Source organism: Natator depressus, chromosome 19 (assembly GCF_965152275.1).
Source record: "Natator depressus isolate rNatDep1 chromosome 19, rNatDep2.hap1, whole genome shotgun sequence".
In the NCBI taxonomy this organism is placed as follows: Eukaryota; Metazoa; Chordata; order Testudines; family Cheloniidae; genus Natator; species Natator depressus.
In genome coordinates, this window is record NC_134252.1 from 15,513,991 (window position 1) to 15,538,052 (window position 24,062).

The 24,062-nt window shown below is 53.8% G+C and overlaps 1 protein-coding gene across 5 annotated transcripts in view; it reads right to left on the bottom strand.

Moving 5' to 3' along the window:
- Positions 1-21,648: 21,648 nt before the first annotated feature.
- Positions 21,649-24,062, bottom strand: part of SCMH1 (Scm polycomb group protein homolog 1) — a 113,337-nt gene continuing 110,923 nt past the window's right edge. For all 5 annotated transcript variants that reach the window (XM_074934139.1, XM_074934140.1, XM_074934138.1 and 2 more), the window contains one exon: positions 21,649-23,521. In XM_074934139.1, coding sequence (XP_074790240.1) covers positions 23,396-23,521 — 126 coding nt within the window. In that variant the 3' untranslated portion in view covers positions 21,649-23,395. The remainder of the gene's footprint in view (positions 23,522-24,062) is intronic.

Genomic DNA, 24,062 nt, shown 5'->3' on the forward strand with positions numbered 1-24,062 from the left:
TAGTCAGATAGACCCAGGCCATGGTGAGCGGATGTGCAGTAACGCTGGCTATCAGATCTGACATTGCCCTGAATCTGGCCTCTGACAGGAATGCTCTGGCTCGGGTAGAGTTGAGTACCACCCCAATAAACTCTATCCACTGGACTGGGATTAATGTTGATTTTTGTTCGTTTATCAGCAGGCCCAGAGTGTGACAAGTGGCTTGCAGCATCTGGAAGCTGCACTAGACCTGGACCCTAAAGCAGCCCTTGAAAGCCAGTCGCAAGGTATTGGTAAATCTGGATACCCCGACGCCTGAGGTTGGCCGTCACCACCAACATGCATTTCATAAACACTCTTGGCGCTGTTGCTAGGCCAAAAGGGAGCACTGCAAATTGGTAGTGAGCGGTCCCAAATACGAAATGCAGGAACCGTCTGATCGTGGAATATCGATATGTGAAAGTAAGTGTCTTTCAAATCGAGGACAGCATACCAGTCTCCCAAATCCAGGGAAGGAATGATGGAGGTCAAGGAGACCATGTGAAACTTCAACTTCTTGAGCTACCTGTTGAGGCTCCGCAGGTCGAGGATGAGCCATAGGCCCCCTTTGACCTTTGGGAAAAAATAATAGCGGGAGTAAAACCCTTTCCCTCTCAAATGCAGCAGGACTTCCTCCACAGCTCCCACCCACAGAAGGCTCTGCACCTCCTGAGCGAGCAGATGCTTGTGAGAAGGGTCCCTGAAGAGGCACAGGAAGGGGGATAGAAATAAACTGGAGGGTATATCCCCCTGGTACTGTGCTGAGGACCCATCGGTCAGATGTTATAGAGGCCCAGGCAGGGAGGAAGGAGGACAGACGGTTGGAAAACAACAGGGAAGCAGGATCCAGGACACAGACTGGAAGGTCGCCCTCGAGTGTACCCTCAAAATGCCTGCTTCCCACCTGGTTGGTTACAGGTGGAGCTCGAGTGAGCAGAGGATGCTAGCTGGTGGCCTTGCCGGCACTTATAGCCCTTTCCCTTTTTACGAAATGGCTCTGACCAGGGTTGGCTCCTTTCAGGCCATGCAATTTATTGTCTGTTTGTTCAGAAAACAGTGCCAGGCCATCGAATGTGAGGTCCTGGATGGACTGTTGAACCTCTGTCGAAAGGCCTGATGACTGCAACCAGGACACCTGCCTCATCAAAATGGCTGAGGCCCTGGTTCGGGCCACAGAGTCTGACGTATCTGAGGCCACTTAGAGGGCTGCCCTGGCCACCGCCCTGCCCTCATCGAGGATAGCCAGGAATTCCTTCCTGGGTTCCTCTGGTAGTGAATCTGAGAATTTGGCCATGGACTGCCAAATATTAAAGTCATAACAGCCAAGCAAGGCCTGATAGTTGGCCACTCTCAGCTGGATACTGGATGAAAAATAAATTTTTCTACCAAAGAGATCTAACTTCCTTGCCTCCTTGTTCTTAGGCATTTTTCCCGGTTGGCCTGGTCTGTCGTGCTCATTGGCTGCTGACACAACCAGTGAGCTTGGGCCAAGGTGGGTATAAAGAGACTCATACCCCTTAGCGGGGACGTAGTATTTTCGCTCTGCCCACTTGGAGATGTGGGTGCAGGAGGAGGGTGTCTACCACAGGGCCTAGTGGTTTTTCACCACTCCCTTGTGCACCGGCAATGCTACCTTGGTGGGGGCTCCCACACTCAGTACATCAAACAGGGAGTCTGAGGGCTCTGCCAGCTCCTTGGCTTCCAGCCCCAGGTTTGAGGCGACCCTCTTCAGGAGCTCCTGGTGAGCCTTGGCATTGTTCTGGGAAACTGGGTGAGAGGGCCCCCGCTACCACCTCATAAGGCAAAGATGACGAAGAGGCAGGTACAGGCAAGTCTGCCAATTCTGCTGCTTCTGCCATGGGAGCCTCAGCCGAGGCTGGCTGATCCTGGAGAGCCTGCTCTGACTCCGCGTCCGAAGCAGGGGGTGGGTGGGAGACTGTTTCCGACCATTTGTCGGATACTCCCAAGGCCGACCTGTGCCCCTGTGATGGTTGGGGAAATCCCCAGGGGTTCCAGAGTGGCCAGGGGGCAGGCCACTGGCCCTGGGCCATGCTGCCACTGGTGGCCCAGCAGCGAATGCCAGGGCCCCCAGCGGGTGACCCTGGCCCGCAGGCAGGATCTCCTCCTCGCTGTCGGAGCCCAAGGAGGGGGATACACGTCTGGGGGACCAGGATGGTGCCAAGGCTGCCTGTCTACCCCGAGCCCGCCATTGAGGACCTGTATGAGGGCGATGGCTCTCGGTGCCATGATCCTGGTGACTGGCAGCAGTGTTCGGCGGATCGGCATTGGTACCCCAGGGATCAACGCCTTACGCTTAACAAGTGATGTCACTCCGTCAAGCGGGAGCGGGAGCGGGAACGTGAGTAGACAGACGTGTCGGAGACCGTCGACATGCCCACGGTGAACCGTAGCAGCAGTTGGTGACGGGGCTCTGAGAACCGATGTCTGAACCCTTCGGAGTGGTGCCGTGAGCTGGGAGAATGGCTCAGGTGTTCCTGGCATCAGGGCTCCGGGGACTAAGGATGCACCTCTGCAGGTCTGTGCCAGGCCACGGGTGATCAAGCCTGAGGAACGCTGCCTGGAGTCCGGGGACAGACACCGACCCGCATCTGGTGGCGCTGCTCAGGTGAGCACTGATGGGGCACCCCCTGTGGCGAGGAGCAGTGCTGCAGTGATGGGGACCGTTAAAAGGGTCCCAAGGCAGGTTTATCCCTCCAAGAGGGCACCTCAGCAGCCCGTGTGGATGGCACTGGAAGGGACAGTATCTCCTTAGTGGCCTGAAAAGCTTCCGGCATGGATGGCACCACCAGGTGCTGAGTGCCTTTGCCACTTCCCGTGGTGGCGGGCAGGTCTTGGAGTGGGCTTGACTGCTCAGCAGGAGTCGGAGCCTGACCACCGTCCAGAGGGGAAGAGCTGTGCCTCATGGATCTTTGCTCTCCTCCAGCCCTCTCCTCCCCTTTATGGGGTGTAGAAGAATGTCCCCTCCCAGCCTCTCTTTGCTTTTTAGCTGGTACCAGGGATGGGGATCGGTGCCAGTCTGAGGCCAGTGATGGCAGCTCACTCCGCACTGAGGCCGCAGTGGCTGGGAGTAGAGTCCGATCTGGTCGGCTCTGAGGCCAGTGTAAGGGACGACTCCATAAGGAGCGCTCTGAGACGAAAGTCCCGCTCCTTTTTGTTCCGCAGTCTGAAGCTCTTGCAAATGTGACACTTGTGGCTAACGTGGGTTTCCCCTAAGAACTTCCAACAGCTTCTCTGGGGATCACGGACTGGCATGAGTTTCCTGCAACAGTCACAAGGTTTGAAGCCCAGGGACCAGGCCATGCCCCATCCCTGGGCTAAGTTCTGTTCGGGACTAAAAGACAGTTACCTGTTTTGTAACTGGTGTTCTTCTAGTGCTTGCTCACGCCATTCCATTGTAGGTGTGTGTGCTCGCCACATACACCAGTGCTGGAAGTTTTTCCCTCAGTGATATCTGTAGGGGACCAGCTCTGGTGCCCTCTGGAGTGGTGCCCATATGGTGAGATATAAGGGGCGCTGCCGGCTCCCGGCACCCTCAGTTCCTTCTTGCTGGAAGCTCTGACAGTGGGGAAGGAGGGCGGGTTGTGGAATGGACATCAGCAACACATCTCAAAGAACAACAGTTACGAAACTGTGTTTTTTTCTTCATAGAATATCAGGGTTGGAAGAGACCTCAGGAGGTCATCCAGTCCAGCCCCCTCCTCAAAGCAGGACCAACACCCACTAAATCATCCCATCCAGAGCTTTGTCCAGCTGCATCTTAAAAACCTCTAAGGACGGAGGTTCCACCACCTCTCTAGGTAACGCATTCCCGTGTTTCACCACCCTCCTAGTGAATTTTTTTTCCCTAATATCCAACCTAGACCTCCCCCACTGCAACTTGAGACCATTACTCCTTGTTCTGTCATCTGCTACCACTGAGAATAGTCTAGATCCATCCTCTTTGGAACCCCCTTTCAGGTATTTGAAAGCAGCTATCAAATCCCCCTCACTCTTCTCTTCCGCAGACTAAACAATCCCAGTTCCCTCAGCCTCTCCTCATAAGTCATGTGTTCCAGCCCCCTAATAATTTTCGTTGCCCTCCGCTGGACTCTCTCCAATTTGTCCACATCCCTTTTGTAGTGGGGTGGGGGGGCCAAAACTGGACAGAATACTCCAGGTGTGGCCTCACCAGTGCTGAATAGAGGGGAATAAACACTTCCCTCGATCTGCAGGCAATGGATCCTACTAATGCAGCCCAATATGCAGTTGGCCTTCTTGGCAACAAGGGCACACTGCTGACTCATATCCAGCTTCTCCTCCACTGTAATCCCCAGGTCCTTTTCTGCAGAACTGCTGCTTAGCCAGTTGGTCCCTAGTCTGTAGCGGTGCATGGGATTCTTCCTTCTTAAGTGAAGAACTCTGCACTTGTCCTTATTGAACCTCATCAGATTTCTTTTGGCCCAATCCTCCAATTTGTCTAGGTCACTCTGGACCCTATCCCTACCCTCCAGCATATCTACCTCTCCCCCCAGCTTAGTGTCATCTGCAAACTTGCTGAGGGTGCAATTAATCCCATCATCTAGATCATTAATGAAGATGCTGAACAAAACCGGCCCCAGGACCAACCCTTGGGGCACTCTGCTTGATACCAGCTGACAACAAGACATTGAGCCGTTGATCACTACCCACTGAGCCCAACAATCTAGCCAGCTTTCTATCCACCTTATAGTCCATTCATCCAATCCATACTTTTTTAACTTGCTGGCAAGAATACTGTGAGACTGTATCAAAAGTTTGCTAAAGTCAAGATACATCACATCCACCACTTTCCCCATATCCACAGTGCCAGTTATCTTATCACAGAAGGCAATCAGGTTGGTCAGGCATGACTTGCCCTTGGTGAATCCATGTTGACTGTTCCTGATCCCCTTCCTCTCCTCCAAGTGCTTCAAAATGGATTCTTCGAGGACCTGCTCCATGATTTTGTTGGAGACTGAAGTGAGGGTGACTGGTCTGTAGTTCCCCAGGTTCTCTTTCTTCCCTTTTCAAAATCCGGGCACTATATTTGCCGTTTTCCAGTTGTCCGAGACCTCCCCCGATTGCCAGGAATTTTCAAAGATAATGGCCAATGGCTCTGCAATCACATCAGCCAACCCCCTCAGCACCCTTGGATGCATTAGATCTGGACCCATGGACTTGTGCACGTCCAGCTTTTCTAAATAGTCCTTAACCTGTTCTTTCACCACTGAGGGCTGCTCACCTCCTCCCCATGCTGTGCTGCCCAGGGCAGCCGTCTTTGAGTCCATTCCATTGTAGGTTACTCCCCAGCAGTGCCACCTGAGGCGGGTTGGAGTTCATAGACGTGTCAATTGCAACACAGCTCTGCCAAAGCCAGCGTCGTCTCTGGCCTGCTGGGTAATGGGGTAATGCGTCGTGAACGTGTGTACTGATGATCACGTGGCGGCCCTGCAGATGTCTCGGATGGGGACGTGCGCTAGGAAGGCCGCTGAGGACTCTTGTGCCCTGGTCCCGTGGGCCTTTAGTATAGGCGGTGGCTCAGTCCCTGCCAACTCATAATGTGTCTGGATGCACAATATGATCCAGTTAGAGATCCTCTGTGAGGACACCGGTAGGCCTTTCATCCTGTCCGCAGCCACGATAAAGAATTGGGTCGACTTGCGGAAGGCCTTGGAGCGCTCCAGGTAGAAGGCCAGAGCGTGCTGGACATCTAAGGTGTGCAGCCGCCTCTCCTCTGCAGTCGAGTGCGGCTTTGGACAGAGAACTGGGAGAAAGATATCCCGGTTAACGTGGAAGTGAGACACCACAACAGGCCGGAAAGCCGAGTGGGGTCACAGCTGGACCATGTTGTGATGTTATTGACACAAACTGGGACCGTATAGATCATTGTTGCAACCAAGGTCCTGTAGTGGCACCAAATCTTATAAAGGGGGTAAAATAAGGTGTCTAAGACAAGGTTATGGTTTCCTGGTTATGATTATGCTATCTGTATGCATGTATCATTTTTGTATTTAAAATTGTAAGTATTGGCTCTATACCGTCTGTATTTGAAACTTGTGCTGTGCTTCTGGATGACACCCCAGACAGTTTGGTATCAGCACTGCCTAGCCTGCTTGATGGCCCATCAAGGACCATCAGCTACACAATTGACCCAGTGAGAGAAGGCAGATACACCTTGTGACTCAGCCAGGCGTGCAGGGACCTGCCTATGGACAGAACTCTGAGGTTTTTCCAGGCCATGTGCTGGACAGCTTGTCTTTGAAACAAGGAAGCCTAGACCACATGGCAAGAGACTATAAAAGGCAGCTGCATCATCTCCATTTGGTCTTCAATCCTGCTTCTTACCTCTGGAGGAAACTTGCTACAAACTGAAGCTCTGAACAAAGGACTGAAGGACCCATCCCAGCTGGGGATGTACTCTTGATTTGAACCTGCAGTTTATTCCACCACTGCTACAAGCCTGAACCAAGAACTTTGCCATCGCTGTATGTCATTGATTCCATTGAACCCATTCTAGCTCTCGTCTCTGTCTTTTTCCTTTATGAATAAACCTTTAGATTTTAGATTTTAAAGGATTGGCAACAGCATGATTTGTGGGTAAGATCTGACTGGTATATTGGCCGGGGTCTGGGGCTTGGACCTTTGGGGTCGGGAGAACCTTTTTTCTTTTACTGGGGTATTGGTTTTCATAAACACTCGTCCCCATAACGAGTGGCACTGGTGGAGATACTGGGAAACTGGAGTGTCTAAGGGAATTGCTTGTATGGTACCCATACCCCCAGTGGGGTAAAACCAAAGTCCTCTCTGGCTGGCTGGTTTGGTGTGCCTTAGAAGTGGAGAAACCCCAGCTTTGGACTGTAACTGCCCTGCTCTAAGCAATTTGTCCTGAATTGATACTCTCAGAAGTGTCCACCATAAGCAGCATCGTTACACATGTCCTTGTAGAAAACTGTATACAGGGGCTCTGAGGTGAGGGCTTTAATCTCGGAGACTTGCCTCACTGAGGTAATGGCTACAAAAAAAGCTACCTTCCTATAGATGCGACAAGGGGCAGGAGGTCAGTGGCTCAAAGGGAGGCCTCATGAGCCTCAAGAGGAAGAGGTTGAGGTCCCATTGCAGAATCGGGTGCCGAACCGGTGGGAAGAGCTGCTCTAGTCCTTTGAGGAACCAGATGGACATGTCGTATGAGAACACCAATTTGCCCTGGACCTGCGGTGGAAAGCCGACATGGCTGCTAAGTGCACCTTGATGGAGGAAAGACCTTGCTGCTTAAGGTGGAGCAGGTAATCGAGGATGGACTGCACAGGCAAGCATGTTGGGGAGATGCCACACTCCTCCACCCAGCAGGGAAACCGCTTCCATTTTGCCAGGCAAGTCGCTCTGGTGGATGGCTTTCTGCTTTCCAAGAGGGCCTGCTGTACCTGGCTGGAGCAGGCCCTTTCCTCTGGGTTCAGCCAAGCTGTGAGGTCGGGGGGAGGGAAGGTTTGGGTGCAGGAGCTGCCTGTGGTCGTGCAAGAGGAGATCTGGACAGCTGGGCAGTGGCCATGGGGGAGCCACGGCCAGGTCCATGAGCGGGCTGAAGCAGTGCTGGCGCGGCCACACCAGGGCTATCATGATGACTCTTGACTTGTCTCTTCCGACTTTTGCTCAGATCCTGCTGACCAGCGGAATTGGTGGAAATGTGTCCATCAGATCCCCCTCCCATGACAGAAGGAAGGTGTCAGAGAGGGAGTTACTGCCTAGGCCCCGGAGAGAGCAGAATTGCTGGCACTTCCTGTTCTGTCTGGTGGCGAATAGGCCCCCCACCTCCGGAAGAGCACCTGCACAACCTCTGGGTGGAGTCACTACTCGTGGGGAGAGACGAAGGACCTGCCGAGGCAATCCGCCAGCGCATTCTCGACGCCGGGGAGCTGCAACACCTCCAGGTGGATGTCATGCCGGATGCAAAAGTCCCACAATCGGAGCGCTTTCCGACAGAGGGCCGACGAGCAAGCCCCCCCATGCCTGTTGATGTAAAACATTGAGGCTGTGTTGTCCATGAGTACCTGCACACTTTGGCTGGAAAGGTGCGGCAGGAAGACTCTGCAAGCTAGGCGGACTTCACTGAGCTCCCTGATGTTTATGTGCAATATCAGCTCCTCTGGGGACTGCGTCCCTTGCATCCACAATGTGCTGAGATGAGCCAAGGTCAGAGGCATCCGATATCAGAGATACTGAGGGTCGAGGACTCTCAAACAGAACTCCTTCCAGGAACGTCCTCGGATTGGTCCACCACTGCAGGGAGGTAAGTACCTTCAATGCAATTGTAACAACCTTGTCCAGATGATCTCCGGACAGGGTGTAGACTGTGGACAGCCACCGCTGGAGGGGCCGCAGCCTGAGCCTCGCAGGCTGGACCTGGGGGCCGCCACATGTGGCCCAACAACCTGGGGCAGATCCGGGCCGTGGTTAGAGGATATGCCGAGATGCTGGCAGTGAGACTCGCCATCGTCTTGAACCTGTCCTGTGGCAGAAATGCTCTGGCAAGGGTGGAGTCGAGAGCCGCTCCAATGAATTCTATCCTTTGTACTGGGACTAATGTTGATTTTTCCTTGTTTATCAACAGGCTTAGGGCACGGCACGTGAGCTGCAGCACTGAGATGTCTCGCTGGACTTGAGACCTGGAGCGGCCCTTGATAAGCCAGTCATTGAGGTACGGGTAAACCCGGATGCCTCGCCACCTGAGGCAGGCTGCCACCGCTGCCATGTATTTGGTAAACACCTTCAGGGCTGTAGCCAGGCTGAATGGGAGCACTGTGAACTGGTAGTGGGTGGGCCCACTGTGAAACGCAGGAATCACCCGTGTCCTGGGAATATCGGTATGGGGAAGTAAGCATCTTTCAAATCGAGGGCGGCGTACCAGTCTCCCGGATCCAGGGCGGGAATGATGAAGGCCAAGGAGACCATGTGGAACTTCAACTTCTTGAGATACTTGTTGAGGTCTCACAGGTCCAGAATGGGTTTCAGACCCCCTTTGGCTTTGGGGATCAGAAAGTACCGGGAGTACAATCCCTTGTCCCTGTACTCCTGAGGGACTTCCTCCACGGCCCCCACTTGCAGAAGGCTCTGAACCTCCTGGGTGAGCAGTTGCTCATGAGAACGGTCCCTGAAGAGGGACAGGGAAGAGAGGTGGAAGGGGAGGACAGAAAGAAACTGGAGGGTATAACCCTGCACCATGGTGTTGAGGACCCAGGAACTGAAGTTACAGAGGCCCGTGCAGGGAGGAAAGGAGACAGGCAGTTGGAGAAGCATGGGGAAGCAGGATCCAGGGAACAGGCTGGTAGGTCACCCTCGGTCGCACCCTCAAAATGCCCGCTTACTACCCTGTTGGTTGAGGGTGGAGCTTGACTGGGCAGAGGGCACTGGCTGGTGATCTTGCCAGTGTCTATAGCCTCTGCCCTTTCTACGGGCAGGCTCCGACCTGGGTTGGTTCCCAGAGAATGGGTTGCTGGGGTTTAAACTGCTTTCTGGCTGGGCCCGGGGTGCAGAGGCCCAGGGGCCTCAGAATCGCCCGGGAGCCCTTTAGCCCGGGTAGCTTTGTGTCTGTTTGTTCTGCAAACAGAGCTTGGCCATCGAACGGGAGATCCTGCATTGGCATTGGACCTCCGTCGACAGACCCGACGAGTGCAGCCAAGATGCCCTCCTCATTGAGATGGCTGAGGCCATTGTTCTGGCTGCAGACGCCGCCTCGTCTGAGGCTGCTGCCGAGCTGAGGACATCGAATAGGGAGTCTGAGGGTTCCTTCAGCTCCTCAGCATGAAGCCCCAAGTTTGAGGCGACCCTCTTTCGCGGCTCCTGATGGGCCTTAGCATCATCCTGCGGGACTGGATGAGTTGCGGGGCCCCTGTAATCGCCTCATCCGATGAGAACGAGGAGGAAACGGGCACCGGAGGCACTGCTGCCTCCAAAGGCTGCTCAGCTGGTTTCTCGGTGGGAGCCAGGTGGAGCTGAGGGGTCTTCTCCCTGGCACCCTCCGCGTCAGGGAGCCGGAGGGAGACAGTGGATGATGGCTTGTCCGAGGCCCCTGAGGCCGACCTGAGCTCTTGCGAGGACAGCAGGAACCCCCAAGAATTCCAGGCGTACCCTGGGACAGGCCACTGGTCCTGGGGCTATGATGCAATGGCAGCGCCACAGTAGCGTAGGTACCCCGGCGCAGGGCCCTGGCCCGCTGGTATGGACTCCTGCTTGGTACCGGAGTCTGAAGAAGAGGGACCGTGTCTGGGAAACCAGGACGGTGCCGACTGCTTGTCCCGGTCATGGCGGTGCTGATCCTGGAGCTGCAACGGGGATCTGTCTGAGGGTGACAAGTCCCCGTGCTAAGCTCCCGGAGATGGATGGCATTCGGCAGAGCTGTGGTGGTGGCCCAGTGATCGACATCTCACGCTTCTCGAGCGGTGCTGGTCCAGAGAGTGGGAGTGAATCGACCGGTGAGATGGGGAGTGTCGCCCCGATGGCGACCCGTGCTGGTAGTGAGGCTCCTAGGACCATTGTCTTGTGTCCCTGGAGCGGTGCCACTGCCACACACTAGCCCCTCCCTAGGCTGAGTCCCGTCCAGGACTAATGAACTAACTAAGGGAAACTAATAACACTTTTAACTATTTACAGGGGAAAGTTCGTATCAACAGATTGAGACAGAGGAGGCTTGCCCAAGCAAGAAACCATTCCAGCACCATCACTGGCAGTAAGAAGGAACTGAGGTGGGAGGAGCTGGCGTCCCTTATACCGCGCCATACAGGCATCATTCCAGAGGGCGCCAGAGCCGGTCCCCTATGGATACTGCTAAGGGAAAACTTCCAGCACCGGTGCACGTGGGGAGCACACACACACCTACGGTGGAATGGACATGAGCAAGCACTTGAAGAAGAACTAAGGCCTACTGCTCAAATGTTGCATGGCTAGTGCTCAGTGCACAGGCTGGATAAAAATGTGTTGGAAAAAACCAGCCACAAATTAACGTGTGGATGTTGTTGTGCTTTGAGCTACTGGGAGAGCAGACAGAAGGCGACGTTGGTCACTGGGAAACACCCTCTCGTAGCAAATCCTGCACGCGTAAAGCCACTAAACACAGTGAGGCCTGTGCTACTCACGGGGTTTGGGCTGGTAGCACCATGGTGGTGAGAGGGGAGAGCAGGAGGAGGGGGAGAGCCCCCTTATACTTCTCTAGAGGTGCCTTCTGTCTATACAGCTTCCTCCCCTTCCTGGACAGGACTAGCTAGAGCAGAAGTGCATTTATACTGATTTCACTATGGGCAGACTGGGGGTGGCTGGGGGTTGATTGGTCAAAAATCACAGCCCCAGCAAAGCACAACTGGTGCATAGACAGGGCCAGCCACCACCCTCGGAAAGAGAATCACTTTCAAAGACCACTTCTGGTTGCCCCCGAAGATTGAGTCCCACTCCCACCAGCCCAGCACTCAGTCCAGTGGGCTGCTCCCAGGTTATAACCAGAACAATACCTGGGGGCCCAGGCAGAGCACACGACAGCACAATCCTGGGGCTTGAATCTTTGTCTCAGAGCAGTCTCCGTGGACTGGGGGTTTGGGAGAAGCTCTTGTCCCTTCCTAGTTCCCAGGGATCTCAGAAAAGCAAGGAGACAGGAGCTGGGTTACCATGAAGGGGCTGGTGGTCACATCAGTCAGGATAGAAAGACTCCAGCGTCGGTCACCCCTCCAAAGCTCCTGATGCCTCAACCCAGAAACACACCAACCCAGGGCTTTCGTTGCCCTGCCTGTTTCTGCTGTGAGCAAGAAGATGGCTTTAAACCAGGTGTCTGGATTGTGAGGTCATTGAGCATCATCAGTGAGGTGCCTGACATAAAGGGAGATGTCATTGTGCAGGGCACTGCATGCCAGCGGGAATGGGGCGGACTAATGCTCCATGCACCTGTCAGAAATGGCCCAAAAGGACTGTTGCCGCCCTGTGGCCTGAGTGATTAGCCAATGTTCAGGGTGTTCCTGGGTTGTTTCTGTTAGGAGGAGAAATGGATAATGGAGTCAGGTCTGTTCTTTGGTGCAATCCTATTTATTTACAAAGAACGTATATAGTTCTGTTTCCCTGAACATAGGAGGAAGAAAGAGCAGCAGCCAGTTTCCTGTTCAGAAATCCAAGCCTGCTTTCCAGCTAGTCCTGTGCCCAAAAGAAATCTCTCATGGCTTCCTCCTAGGGCCACACTCCTACTGCTTCCCTTGCTTTCTCCTCTGGCTTTCTGGTCCTGTCTGCTTCTCACGCACCCAGACACGCACAGCGCTACCTACCAGTGCCCCAATATCTACATTTGCATTTGGTCCCAGGGAGCCCTCTCATTCTACCTGGATTAGTTCTTGCTCATGCCTTCCCATGTGGCATAGCGCTGCAGCTTCTACTGGTTCAACTCTTTTTAAACAAGGGGCCACTGAACTGCTCCTCCAGGAAGCCGGAATGAAGTGTGGCTATCATGCCCACTAGTGTCTGCGAGGTCTGTGACTGCCTGGAGATCAAAGAATCACAGAATCATAGAATATCAGGGTTGGAAGGGACCTCAGGAGGTCATCTAGTCCAACCCCCTGCTCAAAGCAGGACCAATCCCCAACTAAATCATCCCAGCCAGGGCTTTCTCAAGCCTGACTTTAAAACGTCAAAGGAAGGAGATTCCACCACCTCCTTAGGTAACGCATTCCAGTGCTTCACCACCCTCCTAGTGAAATTTTTTTCCCTAATATCCAACCTAAACCTCCCCCACTGCAACTTGAGACCATTACTCCTCGTTCTGTCATCTGCTACCATTGAGACGAGTCTAGATCCATCCTCTTTGGAACCCCCTTTCAGGTAGTTAAAAGCAGCTATCAAATCCCCCCTCACTCTTCTCTTCTGCAGACTAAACAATCCCAGTTCCCTCAGCCTCTCCTCATAAGTCGTGTTCCAGTCCCCTAATCATTTTTGTTGCCCTCCGCTGGACACTTTCCAATTTTTTCACATCCTTCTTGTAGTGTAGGGCCCAAAACTGGACACAGTACTCCAGATGAGGCCTCACCAATGTTGAATAGAGGGGAACGATCATGTCCATCGATCTGCCCCTACTTATACATCCCAAAATGCCATTGGCCTTCTTGGCAACAAGGGTACACCGTTGACTCATATCCAGCTTCTCGTCTACTGTAACCCTTAGGTCCTTTTCTGCAGAACTGCTGCCGAGCCATTCGGTCCCTAGTCTGTAGCGGTGCATGGGGTTCTTCCGTCCTAAGTGCAGGACTCTGCACTTGTCCTTGTTGAACCTCATCAGATTTCTTTTGGCCCAATCCTCTAATTTGTCTAGGTCCCTCTGTATCCTATCCTTACCCTCCAGCGTATCTACCTCTCCTCCCAGTTTAGTGTCAGCTGCAAACTTGCTGAGGGTGCAATCCACGCCATCCTCCACATCATTAATGAAGATATTGAACAAAACCGTCCTCAGGACCGACCCTTGGGGCACTCCACTTGATACTGGCTGCCAACTAGACATGGAGCCATTGATCACTACCTGTTGAGCCCGACAATCTAGCCAACTTTCTAGCCACTTTATCGTCCATTCATCCAGCCCATACTTCTTTAACTTGCTGTCAAGAATACTGTGCGAGACCGTGTCAAAAGCTTTGCTAAAGTCAAGGAATAACACGTCCACCGCTTTCCCCTCATCCACAGAGCCTGTTATCTCGTCATAGAAGGCAAGTAGATTAGTCAGGCATGACTTGCCCTTGGTGAATCCATGCTGAGTGTTCCTGATCACTTTCCTCTCCTCTAAGTGCTTCAGGATTGATTCCCTGAGGACCTGCTGCATGATTTTTCCAGGGACTGAGGTGAGGCTGACTGGCCTGTAGTTCCCCGGATCCTCCTTCTTCCCTTTTTTGAAAATGGGCACAACCTTAGCCTTTTTCCAGTCGTCCGGGACCTCCCACAATCGCCATGAGTTTTCAAAGATAATGGCCAATGGCTCTGCAATCACAGCCGCCAACTCCTTTAGCACCCTCGGATGCAGCGCATCCGGCCCCATGGACTTGTGCTCGTCCAGCTTTTCTAAATAGTCCCGAACCACTTCTTTCTCCACAGAGGGCTGGTCACCTCCTCACCATGCTGTGCTGCCCAGTGCAGCAGTCTGGGAGCTGACCTTGTTTGTGAAGACAGAGGCAAAAAAAGCATTGAGTACATTAGCTTTTTCCACATCCTCTGTCACTAGGTTGCCTCCCTCATTTAGTAAGGGGCCCACACTTTCCTTGACTTTCTTCTTGTTGCTAAAATACCTGAAGAAACCCTTCTTGTTACTCTGAACATCTCTTGCTAGCTGCAACTCTAGGTGTGATTTGGCCTTCCTGATTTCACGCCTGCATGCCCGAGCAATATTTTTATACTCCTCCCTGGTCATTTGTCCAATCTTCCACTTCTTGTAAGCTTCTTTTTCTGTGTTTAAGATCAGCAAGGATTTCACTGTGAAGCCAAGCTGGTCGCCTGCCATATTTACTATTCTTTCTACACATCGGGATGGTTTGTCCCTGTAACATCAATAAGGATGCTTTAAAATAAAGCCAGCTCTCCTGGACTCCTTTCCCCCTCATGTTATTCTCCCAGGGGATCCTGCCCATCAGTTCCCCGAGGGAGTCAAAGTCTACTTTTCTGAAGTCCAGGGTCCGTATTCTGCTGCTCTCCTTTCTTCCCTGTGTCAGGATCCTGAACTCGACCATCTCATGGTCACTGCCTCCCAGGTTCCCATCTACTTTTGCTTCCACTACTAATTCTTCCCTGTTTGTGAGCAGCAGGTCAAGAAGAGCTCTGCCCCTAGTTGGTTCCTCCAGCACTTGCACCAGGAGATTGTCCCCTACATTTTCCAAAAACTTCCTGGATTGTCTGTGCACCGCTGTATTGCTCTCCCAGCAGATATCAGGGTGATTGAAGTCTCCCATAAGAACCAGGGCCTGCGATCTAGTAACTTCCATGAGTTGCCGGAAGAAAGCCTCATCCACCTCATCCCCCTGGTCCGGTGGTCTATAGCAGACTCCCACCACGACATCACCCTTGTTGCTCACACTTCTAAACTTAATCCAGAGACTCTCAGGTTTTTCTGCAGTTTCATACTTGAGCTCTGAGCAGTCATACTGCTCCCTTATATACAGTGCAACTCCCCCACCTTTTCTGCCCTGCCTGTCCTTCCTGAACAGTTTATACCCATCCATGACACTACTCCAGTCATGCGAGTTATCCCACCAAGTCTCCGTTATTCCAATCACATCATAATTCCTTGACTCTGCCAGGACCTCCAGTTCTCCCTGCTTGTTTCCCAGGCTTCTTGCATTTGTGTATAGGCACTTGAGATAACTCGCTGTTTGTCCTGCTTTCTTAGTATGAGGCAGGAGCCCTCCCCTTTCGCGTTCTCCTGCTCGTGCTTCCTCCTGGTATCCCACTTCCCCACTTACCTCAGGGCTTTGGTCTCCTTCCCCTGGTGAACCTAGTTGAAAGCCCTCCTCACTAGGTTAGCCAGCCTGCTTGCAAAGTTGCAGGCAGACAGGAACACCCTCCATCACAGCAGCAGGTCCATTAGCCTGTGCTCTGTATGTGGAGAGACGGTCAGTGGATCTCAGCTGTGAGCAGGGTGCTGGAACAATTTGTATAGTGGGGATGCTGAGAGACACTGATCCAAACTGTGAACCCTGATAGGATGGAAACCACTTCAAGTCAAGGGGTGCTGCAGCCCCCTAGTTCCAGCACCGATGGCTGTGCACGATGGGCAAGGCTCCCATCTCCCGAAGGCCATGGGGTGCAGCGATGCCAGAGCCACACACAACAAAGACATGGTTCACTGCCCAAAGAACGCACAGTCCCAGTTACCCCTCCCCTCCATACTGGAGAGGGGTGAGTAGAGGAGGGAGTGAGGTGGGGGTGCTGGGGCGGGGCCAAGAGGCGGATGCAGCGGGTGAGGTGGTGGTGTTGGGGCACGATGAGGAGATGGATGTGGGGGGTGAGGTGGGGGTGCTGGGGCAGGGCAAGGAGGTGGATGTAGGGAATGAGGTGGGGGTGCTGGGGCGTGGTGAGGAGGCGGATGCGGAGGGTGAGATGGGGCTGTCAGGGCGAGGGCAGACGCAGGGGAAGAGATGGGGTGAGGGGGTGAGGTGAGTAGGTGGACGTGGGGGACGAGGTGGGGGTGCGGTGAGGAGGCGGATGCGGGGATGAGGTGGGGGTGCTGGGGTGGGGCGAGGATCCAGATGCGGGGCTGTGACGGTATTTACGTGAACTGGGACCGTATAGATCATTGTTGCAACCAAGGTCCTGTAGTGGCACCAAATCTTATAAAGGGGGTAAAATAAGGTGTCTAAGACAAGGTTATGGTTTGCTGGTTATGATTATGCTGTCTATATGCATGTATGATTTTTGTATTTAAAGTTATAAGTATTGGCTCTATACCATCTGTATTTGAAACTTGTGCTGTGCTTCTGGATGACACCCCAGACAGTTTGGTATCAGCACTGCCTAGCCTGCTTGATGGCCCATTAAGGACCATCAGCTACACAATTGACCATTGAGAGAAGGCAGACACGCCTTGTGACTCAGCCAGGCGTGCAGGGACCTGCCTATGGACAGAACTCTGAGGTTTTTCCAGGCCATGTGCTGGACAGCTTGTCTTTGAAACAAGGAAGCCTAGACCACATGGCAAGAGACTATAAAAGGCAGCTGCATCATCTCCATTTGGTCTTCAATCCTGCTTCTTACCTCTGGAGGAAACTTGCTACAAACTGAAGCTCTGAACAAAGGACTGAAGGACCCATCCCAGCTGGGGATGTTCTCTTGATTTGAACCTGCAGTTTATTCCACCACTGCTACAAGCCTGAACCAAGAACTTTGCCATTGTATGTCACTGATTCCATTGAACCCATTCTAGCTCTCGTCTCTGTCTTTTTCCTTTATGAATAAACCTTTAGATTTTAGAGTCTAAAGGGTTGGCAACAGCATGATTTGTGGGTAAGATCTGACTGGTATATTGACCTGGGCCTTGGGCTTGGTCCTTTGGGGTTGGGAGAACCTTTATTCTTTTATTGGGGTATTGGTTTTCATAAACATTCGTCCCCATAAGGAGTGGCGCTGATGGTGATACAAGGGAACTGGAGTATCGGAGGGAATTGTCTGTGTGACTTATGGTTAGCCAGGGGGTGAGACTGAAGTCCTCTCTGGCTGGTTTGGTGTGCCTTAGTAGTAAAGGAAACCCAGCCTTGGGCTGTGACTGCCCTGCTCTAAGCAATTTGTCCTGAATTGATACTCTCAGTAGTGACCCGCCAGAGGCCACAACATTACAGGGGGATGAGGTGGGGGTGCTGGGGCAGGGTGATGAGGTGGACGCGGGGGGTGAGGTGGCGGTGCTGGGGCTCGATGAGGCGAGGGCAGATGCAGGGACTGAGGTGGGGGTACTGGAGTGTGGTGAGGAGGCAGATATGAGGGGTGAGATGGGGGTGCCGGGGCGTGGTGAGGAGGCAGATATGAGGGGTGAGATGGGGGTGCCGGGGCGTGGTGAGGAGGCAGATGTGGGGGTGCCTGGGCAAGGGCAGTCGCGGGGCCTGAGGTGGGGGTGTCGGTGCAGGGCAAAGAAGCGGACACAGCAGATTACATGGGGGTACTGGGGCGCAGTGAGGAGGTGGGGGTGTTGGGACAAGGGCAGACACAGGGGGTGAGGTCGGGGTACTGGGGCGCCGTGAGGAGGCGGATGTGGAAAAAGGCTAATGTAGTGCCCATCTTTAAAAAAGGGAAGAAGGAGAACTCGGGGAACTACAGGCCAGTCAGCCTCACCTCAGTCCCTGGAAAAATCATGAAGCAGGTCCTCAAGGAATCAATTTTGAAGCACTTACACGAGAGGAAAGTGATCAGGAACAGTCAGCATGGATTTATCAAGGGCAAGTCATGCCTGACTAATCTACTTGCCTTCTGTGACGAGATAACTGGCTCTGTGGATGAGGGGAAAACAGTGGACATCTTATTCCTTGACTTTAGCAAAGCTTTTGACACGGTCTTCCACAGTATTCTTGCCAGCAAGTTAAAGAAGTATGGGCTGGATGAATGGATGATAAGGTGGATAGAAAGCTGGCTAGATCGTCGGGCTCAACGGGTAGTGATCAATGGCTCCATGTCTAGTTGGCAGCTGGTGTCAAGTGGAGTGCCCCAGGGGTCGGTCCTGGGGCCGGTTTTGTTCAATATCTTCATAAATGATCTGGAGGATGGTGTGGATTGCACTCTCAGCAAATTTGCGGATGATACTAAACTGAGAGGAGTGGTAGATACGCTGGAGGGCAGGGATAGGATACAGAGGGACCTAGACAAATTGGAGGATTGGGCCAAAAGAAATCTGATGAGGTTCAACAAGGACAAGTGCAGGGTCCTGCACTTAGGACGGAAGAACCCAATGCACAGCTACAGACTAGGGACCGAATGGCTCGGCAGCAGTTCTGCAGAAAAGGACCTAGGGGTTACAGTGGACGAGAAGCTGGATATGAGTCAGCAGTGTGCCCTTGTAGCCAAGAAGGCCAATGGCATTTTGGGATGTATAAGTAGGGGCACTGCCAGCAGATCGAGGGATGTGATCATTCCCCTCTATTCGGCATTGGTGAGGCCTCATCTGGAGTACTGTGTCCAGTTTTGGGCCCCACACTACAAGAAGGATGTGGAAAAATTGGAAAGCGTCCAGCGGAGGGCAACGAAAATGATTAGGGGACTGGAACACATGACCTATGAGGAGAGGCTGAGGGAACTGGGGTTGTTTAGTCTACGGAAGAGAAGAATGAGGGGGGATTTGATAGCTGCTTTCAACTACCTGAAAGGAGGTTCCAAAGAGGATGGATCTAGACTGTTCTCAGCGGTAGCAGACGACAGGACAAGGAGTAATGGTCTCAAGTTGCAGCGGGGGAGGTTTAGGTTGGATATTAGGAAAAACGTTTTCACTAGCAGGGTGGTGAAGCACTGGAATGGGTTACCTAGGGAGGCGGTGGAATTTCCTTCCTTTGAGGTTTTTAAGGTCAGGCTTGACAAAGCCCTGGCTGGGATGATTTAGTTGGGGTTGGTCCTGCTTTGAGCAGGGGGGTGGACTAGATATCTCCTGAGGTCCCTTCCAACCCTGATATTCTATGATTCTATGATTCTTCGAGGGAAGTGAGGTAGGGTGCCGGGGTAAGGTGGGGGTGATGAGACGTGGTGAGGAGGCAGATGCAGGAGGTGAGGTGGGGGTGCCGGGGCGAGCAGGGGCAGAGCAATGCAGCCCATCTCTGGAGTCGTGGAAGCAGTGGACAGAGGCTCAGGTGGGGCTGGGGGAGGAATGAGCAGAACAGTGCGTGAGGAAGATGGTTTCAGGGTAGAGGAAGGGGGATTGCTGCCTCTAACCCTGAGACGACCAACAAAGCTCTCCCAGGTGAGTGCCTCAGAGCACTCCACCCGCCCTCTGCAATCACAGCTCCAGCTGCCAGCGCTCCTGAGTCTAGTCCTGGGACTGGCGCTGACTCGAGCGCTGAGGCCCATCCTGTCACCACGCCATGGGGATAACATCCTGACCTCCTGTAACAGGCCCTGGGATCGGGGCGGTGAGGGCGAGGCCAGAGGAAAGGCTGGCCCCATTACAGGCTTTCACCTTCTGCTACTGTGTGGGAAAATCACTTCTCCGCCCAGCTCCTGAGACTGAGCAATCCCTTCGTGGCCTTGCGTTGCACTGCAATGTGCAGAATGCCTCAGCCGGCTGACACACGGTGGGGCGGGAAGCTCGCCCTGCTCAGAGCCTGGGTCATAGCACTTCATTTAGCAGGACGTCAGCAATGCAGAGCAATGGGCACACGGCCCTGCCTGAGCTGCGCCCCTCACGAGATGGCCGGCCGCGCCGAGGCTTGGGTGATGAAATCCCAGCAGGGAGCTGCCCTGGACAAGGCAGTTGGGGCAGCCGAGCCTAGTTACACTCAGAGCCTTTACGGGGGACTGGGCAGCACCACGGGAGGGTCTGCAGCCGAGCAGCCAGGGCAAGGAGCTCTGGGCAGGGAAGGTGCGTGTGGTGGCGTGTATGGTGTGCTGGGACGTGCAGAGCGTGAGGATGTAGGCAGGGCGTGTGGCCAGAGCCAGGCTGGCTGGTTCTGGTAGAAAGAGCCCTCTGTAAATCGACTGTACTTACCAGAGCAGGTCTGGGACTAGATGACCTCCTGAGGTCCCTTCCAACCCTGATATTCTATGATTCCATAAGCCTGACCCAAGAACTTTGCCGTTACTTTACGTAATTGATTCCATTTAACCAGTTTTAGTTCTCATCTATATTTCTTTCTTTTATGAATAAACCTTTCGATTTTGGATTCTAAAGGATTGGCAACAGTGTGATTTGTGGGTAAGATCCGACTTATATATTGACCTGGGTCTGGGACTTGATCCTTTGGGGTCGGGAGAACCTTTTTCCTTTTACTGGGGTGTTGGTTTTCATAACCATTCGTCCCCATAACGAGTGGCCCTGGTGGGGATACTGGGAAACTGGAGTGTCTGAGGGAATTGCTTGTGTGACTTATGGTTAAGCTAGTGCGGTAAAACCAAAGTCCTCTCTGCCTGGCTGGTTTGGTGTGCCTCAGAAGTGGAGAAACCCCGACTTTGGACTGTAACCGCCCTGCTCTAAGCAAGTTGTTCTGAATTGATACTCTCAGAAGTGTCCCACCAAAGGCAGCATCGTTACAGCTCCTCACTAGGCTCCCTGTCAATTCCTTGAGACGCCCAGTCCACTGGGGCTCCCCCAGATGTAGACGGAGGTGAGTGCAGGTGAGGAGAGGGGTAGTAAAGAGACAGAGTTTTAAAGGTTCCAAGGATTAAACACAATCGACTGCTGGGAACTTCAGTTCTGTGATCCCGAGTCAGGCGAGCTGCTGCCACGTTTCTGGTGGTTGGATTTGCTGTCGCAGGAGACAGCTCTCGCAGAGCCACCGGACTGGCCAGGCAGCTTCCCTGGATTGCATTTGCTGCGGTAGTTTCAAAGGTGTAAATGCTCAGGAGCCGGAGGTACAAATCATGGAGGAGCAGGACTGGGCCAGAGACCGCCAATGGCTCATTTCAAGCTGTACGTGGCTGCAGCCTCCAGCAGAACAAGTTTCCAGTGGCAGAGAGCGCCCTCCCTCGTGGAGAAGCAACAGTGCAGGGGCAGACCCCTGCTTGCCGTGGGTGAGAAGCCCCCAGGCTGCGTGGGGGGCTGACAGCCCTGCAGAATGGGCCTCGCTGCAACAGCAGGCACTTCAAGGCCTCTCTAACCACCGGACAAAGCCAGCCGAGGAACTTTGTTATTCTTTTATTTATAAACAACTCAACATAAAGTAAGTGCAGGGGAAAGCGCTGGCCCCACTGCCCTGGGACCTGCCTGTGAGAGGCCCGTCTGCAGCTGGACAGCAGCAAAGGAAAGGTGAAAACCAAGGCAGAGGTTCCTGGGCTGCTGCTGGCCGTGGGACGGCGAGGGGGCCGAGCCCCTCGCCTGGTTCGTTGTGCTGTGCTGGGCACTGGGGACAGCCGCCAGGATTTAGCAGAGACCTTGTTTTACAAATAGCCTTTTATTACATGTGGGTTTTCTTTCCAATTTCCCCTTAGGGGTAAAGCAGAGCCACATAAGAGCTCCCATGGCACTCTGAGCCAGGGAGCCCCTGGCTGGGGGAGGACAGACGGCGAGAGGGAAAGGCAGGAGAGGAAAGAAGTGCTTGTGATGGAGATTTCCCTACATCCTGTCCCTTTGGGCAACGTTCTCAGCATGCGGGTAGCAGGCCAGGGTTCAACCCCACCATGCCCTCTGAGCTGACTCATGGGCACACCAAGGGGCAGGGCAGTTCTTCCCTCTGTTTGTCACATGCCAGGCAGTGAGACTGTGCGGGCATTACCCAGCCCTTGTTTTCCATTGCAGGGCTCTGACGGCTGCGACGAAGAGCCTGCTCCCATCGGAGTTCATGAAAAAGTCCCACTGGCTCCCTAGGGAGCAGGCTCCTTCCCCACGGCAGGTGTGGGGCACTGGCGAGGCTCTTCACCCCATTTCTCTACCGCTGCAGCAACTCAGATGTGGGACAGTGGGTCACTGCTCAAGTGCCATCACAAATAAATACATTAAACAGCTTGAAACAAGCTGTGCTGGCCGGGAGCTGGGACAGGCCCAGGAAGGGCAGAAAGAGGGACGGGCCTTCCCAGAAGTTGTGATCCTGCTGTCACACAGCCAGCCCCCGGTCACACACCCCTGCATCCTGCTGATGGGTAGCAGAATGAAATGGAGAGGTAAGGCCATTCTACAGTACCATCTGGACAGACGAACCTTTACATTGCTGGGTAAAGAGCTCTGAGGGTTGCGATTTCATAACAGATACAAAACATTTCATAGTTGTTTCCTAAACAGATGACACCTTAAAAAAGGGAGAATTCAACAGGGCGCCCAGCCCTCCGAGCCCACAGCCCACGCTAACTGGGAAGGCGTCAGTCCTTTCTGGGCTCTCAGCGGTGTCTGCCTCAGCTGAGCTTCCCTCCTTGTCAGAAATAAATACAAACGAATTGCCACCTCGGCATCGCCAGCATGAGGAAGTCCACCAGCTACGGGCCCCCCGGGGCAGGAGGACCCAGCCAAGGAGGAAAGGCTGCTCTGTCAAGACAGTAGGACTAGCAGGCTTGTGTGACCATGCTCTGGGCTGCAGTCCCCCGCACACAGCCCTTCACGGAAGGCTGGGAGCAGGGTGCACAGTCTTTTAAGCTTGCCATAGTGTTAGTCAGAGTGGATTTGTAACTCCAGGAGTTGGGTTCTCACAGCCTGTCCTGCCCAGCCTGGCATGCCAGCATGGTAGGATCTGCAGCAGAGCTGTCCATCTGACACAGAGCGAGGAAACAAAGCTAGGCCGGACCAGACAACCAGGAGAGACCAGGGAACCGGGGCAAAGGAAAGACATGAGAGAGTCGCATTCCTACAGGGGACCAAAGGGGAAAGGATCCAGCACCACAGAAGCCCAGGGCTCTGAAGAGCTCTGCGAAACACAGTGTGTCTTCGTCCCCTCGGGTGCAGAGGGCCTGGGCTCTGCAGACGAGCGTCAGCTGAGGAGTAAGGGAAGGGTTCTTCTGTTTGCTTCAGGACATCCATGAGTCGAGCTCTGTTTGGTCCCCAGGGGAGCCAACAAATTGTCTGTCTCCTTTCACGTGCCCACTGTGCTCCTGACAGTGGAAGGAGGGGGTCAATGGATCCATGTAGTGATCTGCAGGCAATTCAGGGCCGTGTCTGCCTGCGGTGTATGCATGCGTACCAGTCTGCAGGGGGGTGCGACTGGATGTGGCCAGGAGCCCGGCATTCCCATGGGCTGTCCCGCAAAGAGTCCTCTCAGAACTTGCCTTGCTTTAGTTTGTCGATGTGGTAGGTGAGCTTCAGCGCCGGACCCAGCTTCAGCCCCATGTACTTCATCATCATGTCACTCCGCAGGAGGAGCAAGGCTTTGCCGTCAATCTCCTGGCACCAGGGAGCAAGAGAAGGTCAGTGTTAGCAAGGCTCGCTCTGCCCTACAAATCCTGGCACCGGCTGGCGCCATCACTAGCCCGAAATCACTGCTTGGCTTAGCCAGGGCACCCCTGGAACTCGCTCTCCCAGGAGTACTGTGGGGAATACTGGCACCGGGGTAGGCAGGTTTTCCTTCCCTACACTTCACTAGGTTCTTGTAAACCCCATGGGAACTCTTGACTGATGCCAGCCTAACAAGCCTCTGTGTCAGCCATTTCCAAGGCATTCCCCCCCTACCCACTGCCCCACAGCTCCCACCAACCCAGGCCAGCCACTCCAACGATCACGAATCCTTCCCATCTGCCCGCCCTGGGCCAAACAAGAACGACCCAACATCCCGGCCGGGCAGATAATTCCTACTGTGAGGCTGGCTCAAGTGGCACTGCCTGGCAGGGAGGGGCTGCAGCTCAGAAAGGAGAAAGACAGAGTCCAAAAGAGCAGCACATTCCTTGCAGTGACTCCCTCCGTCTCCCCCACCTCATCCTTGGCTCCA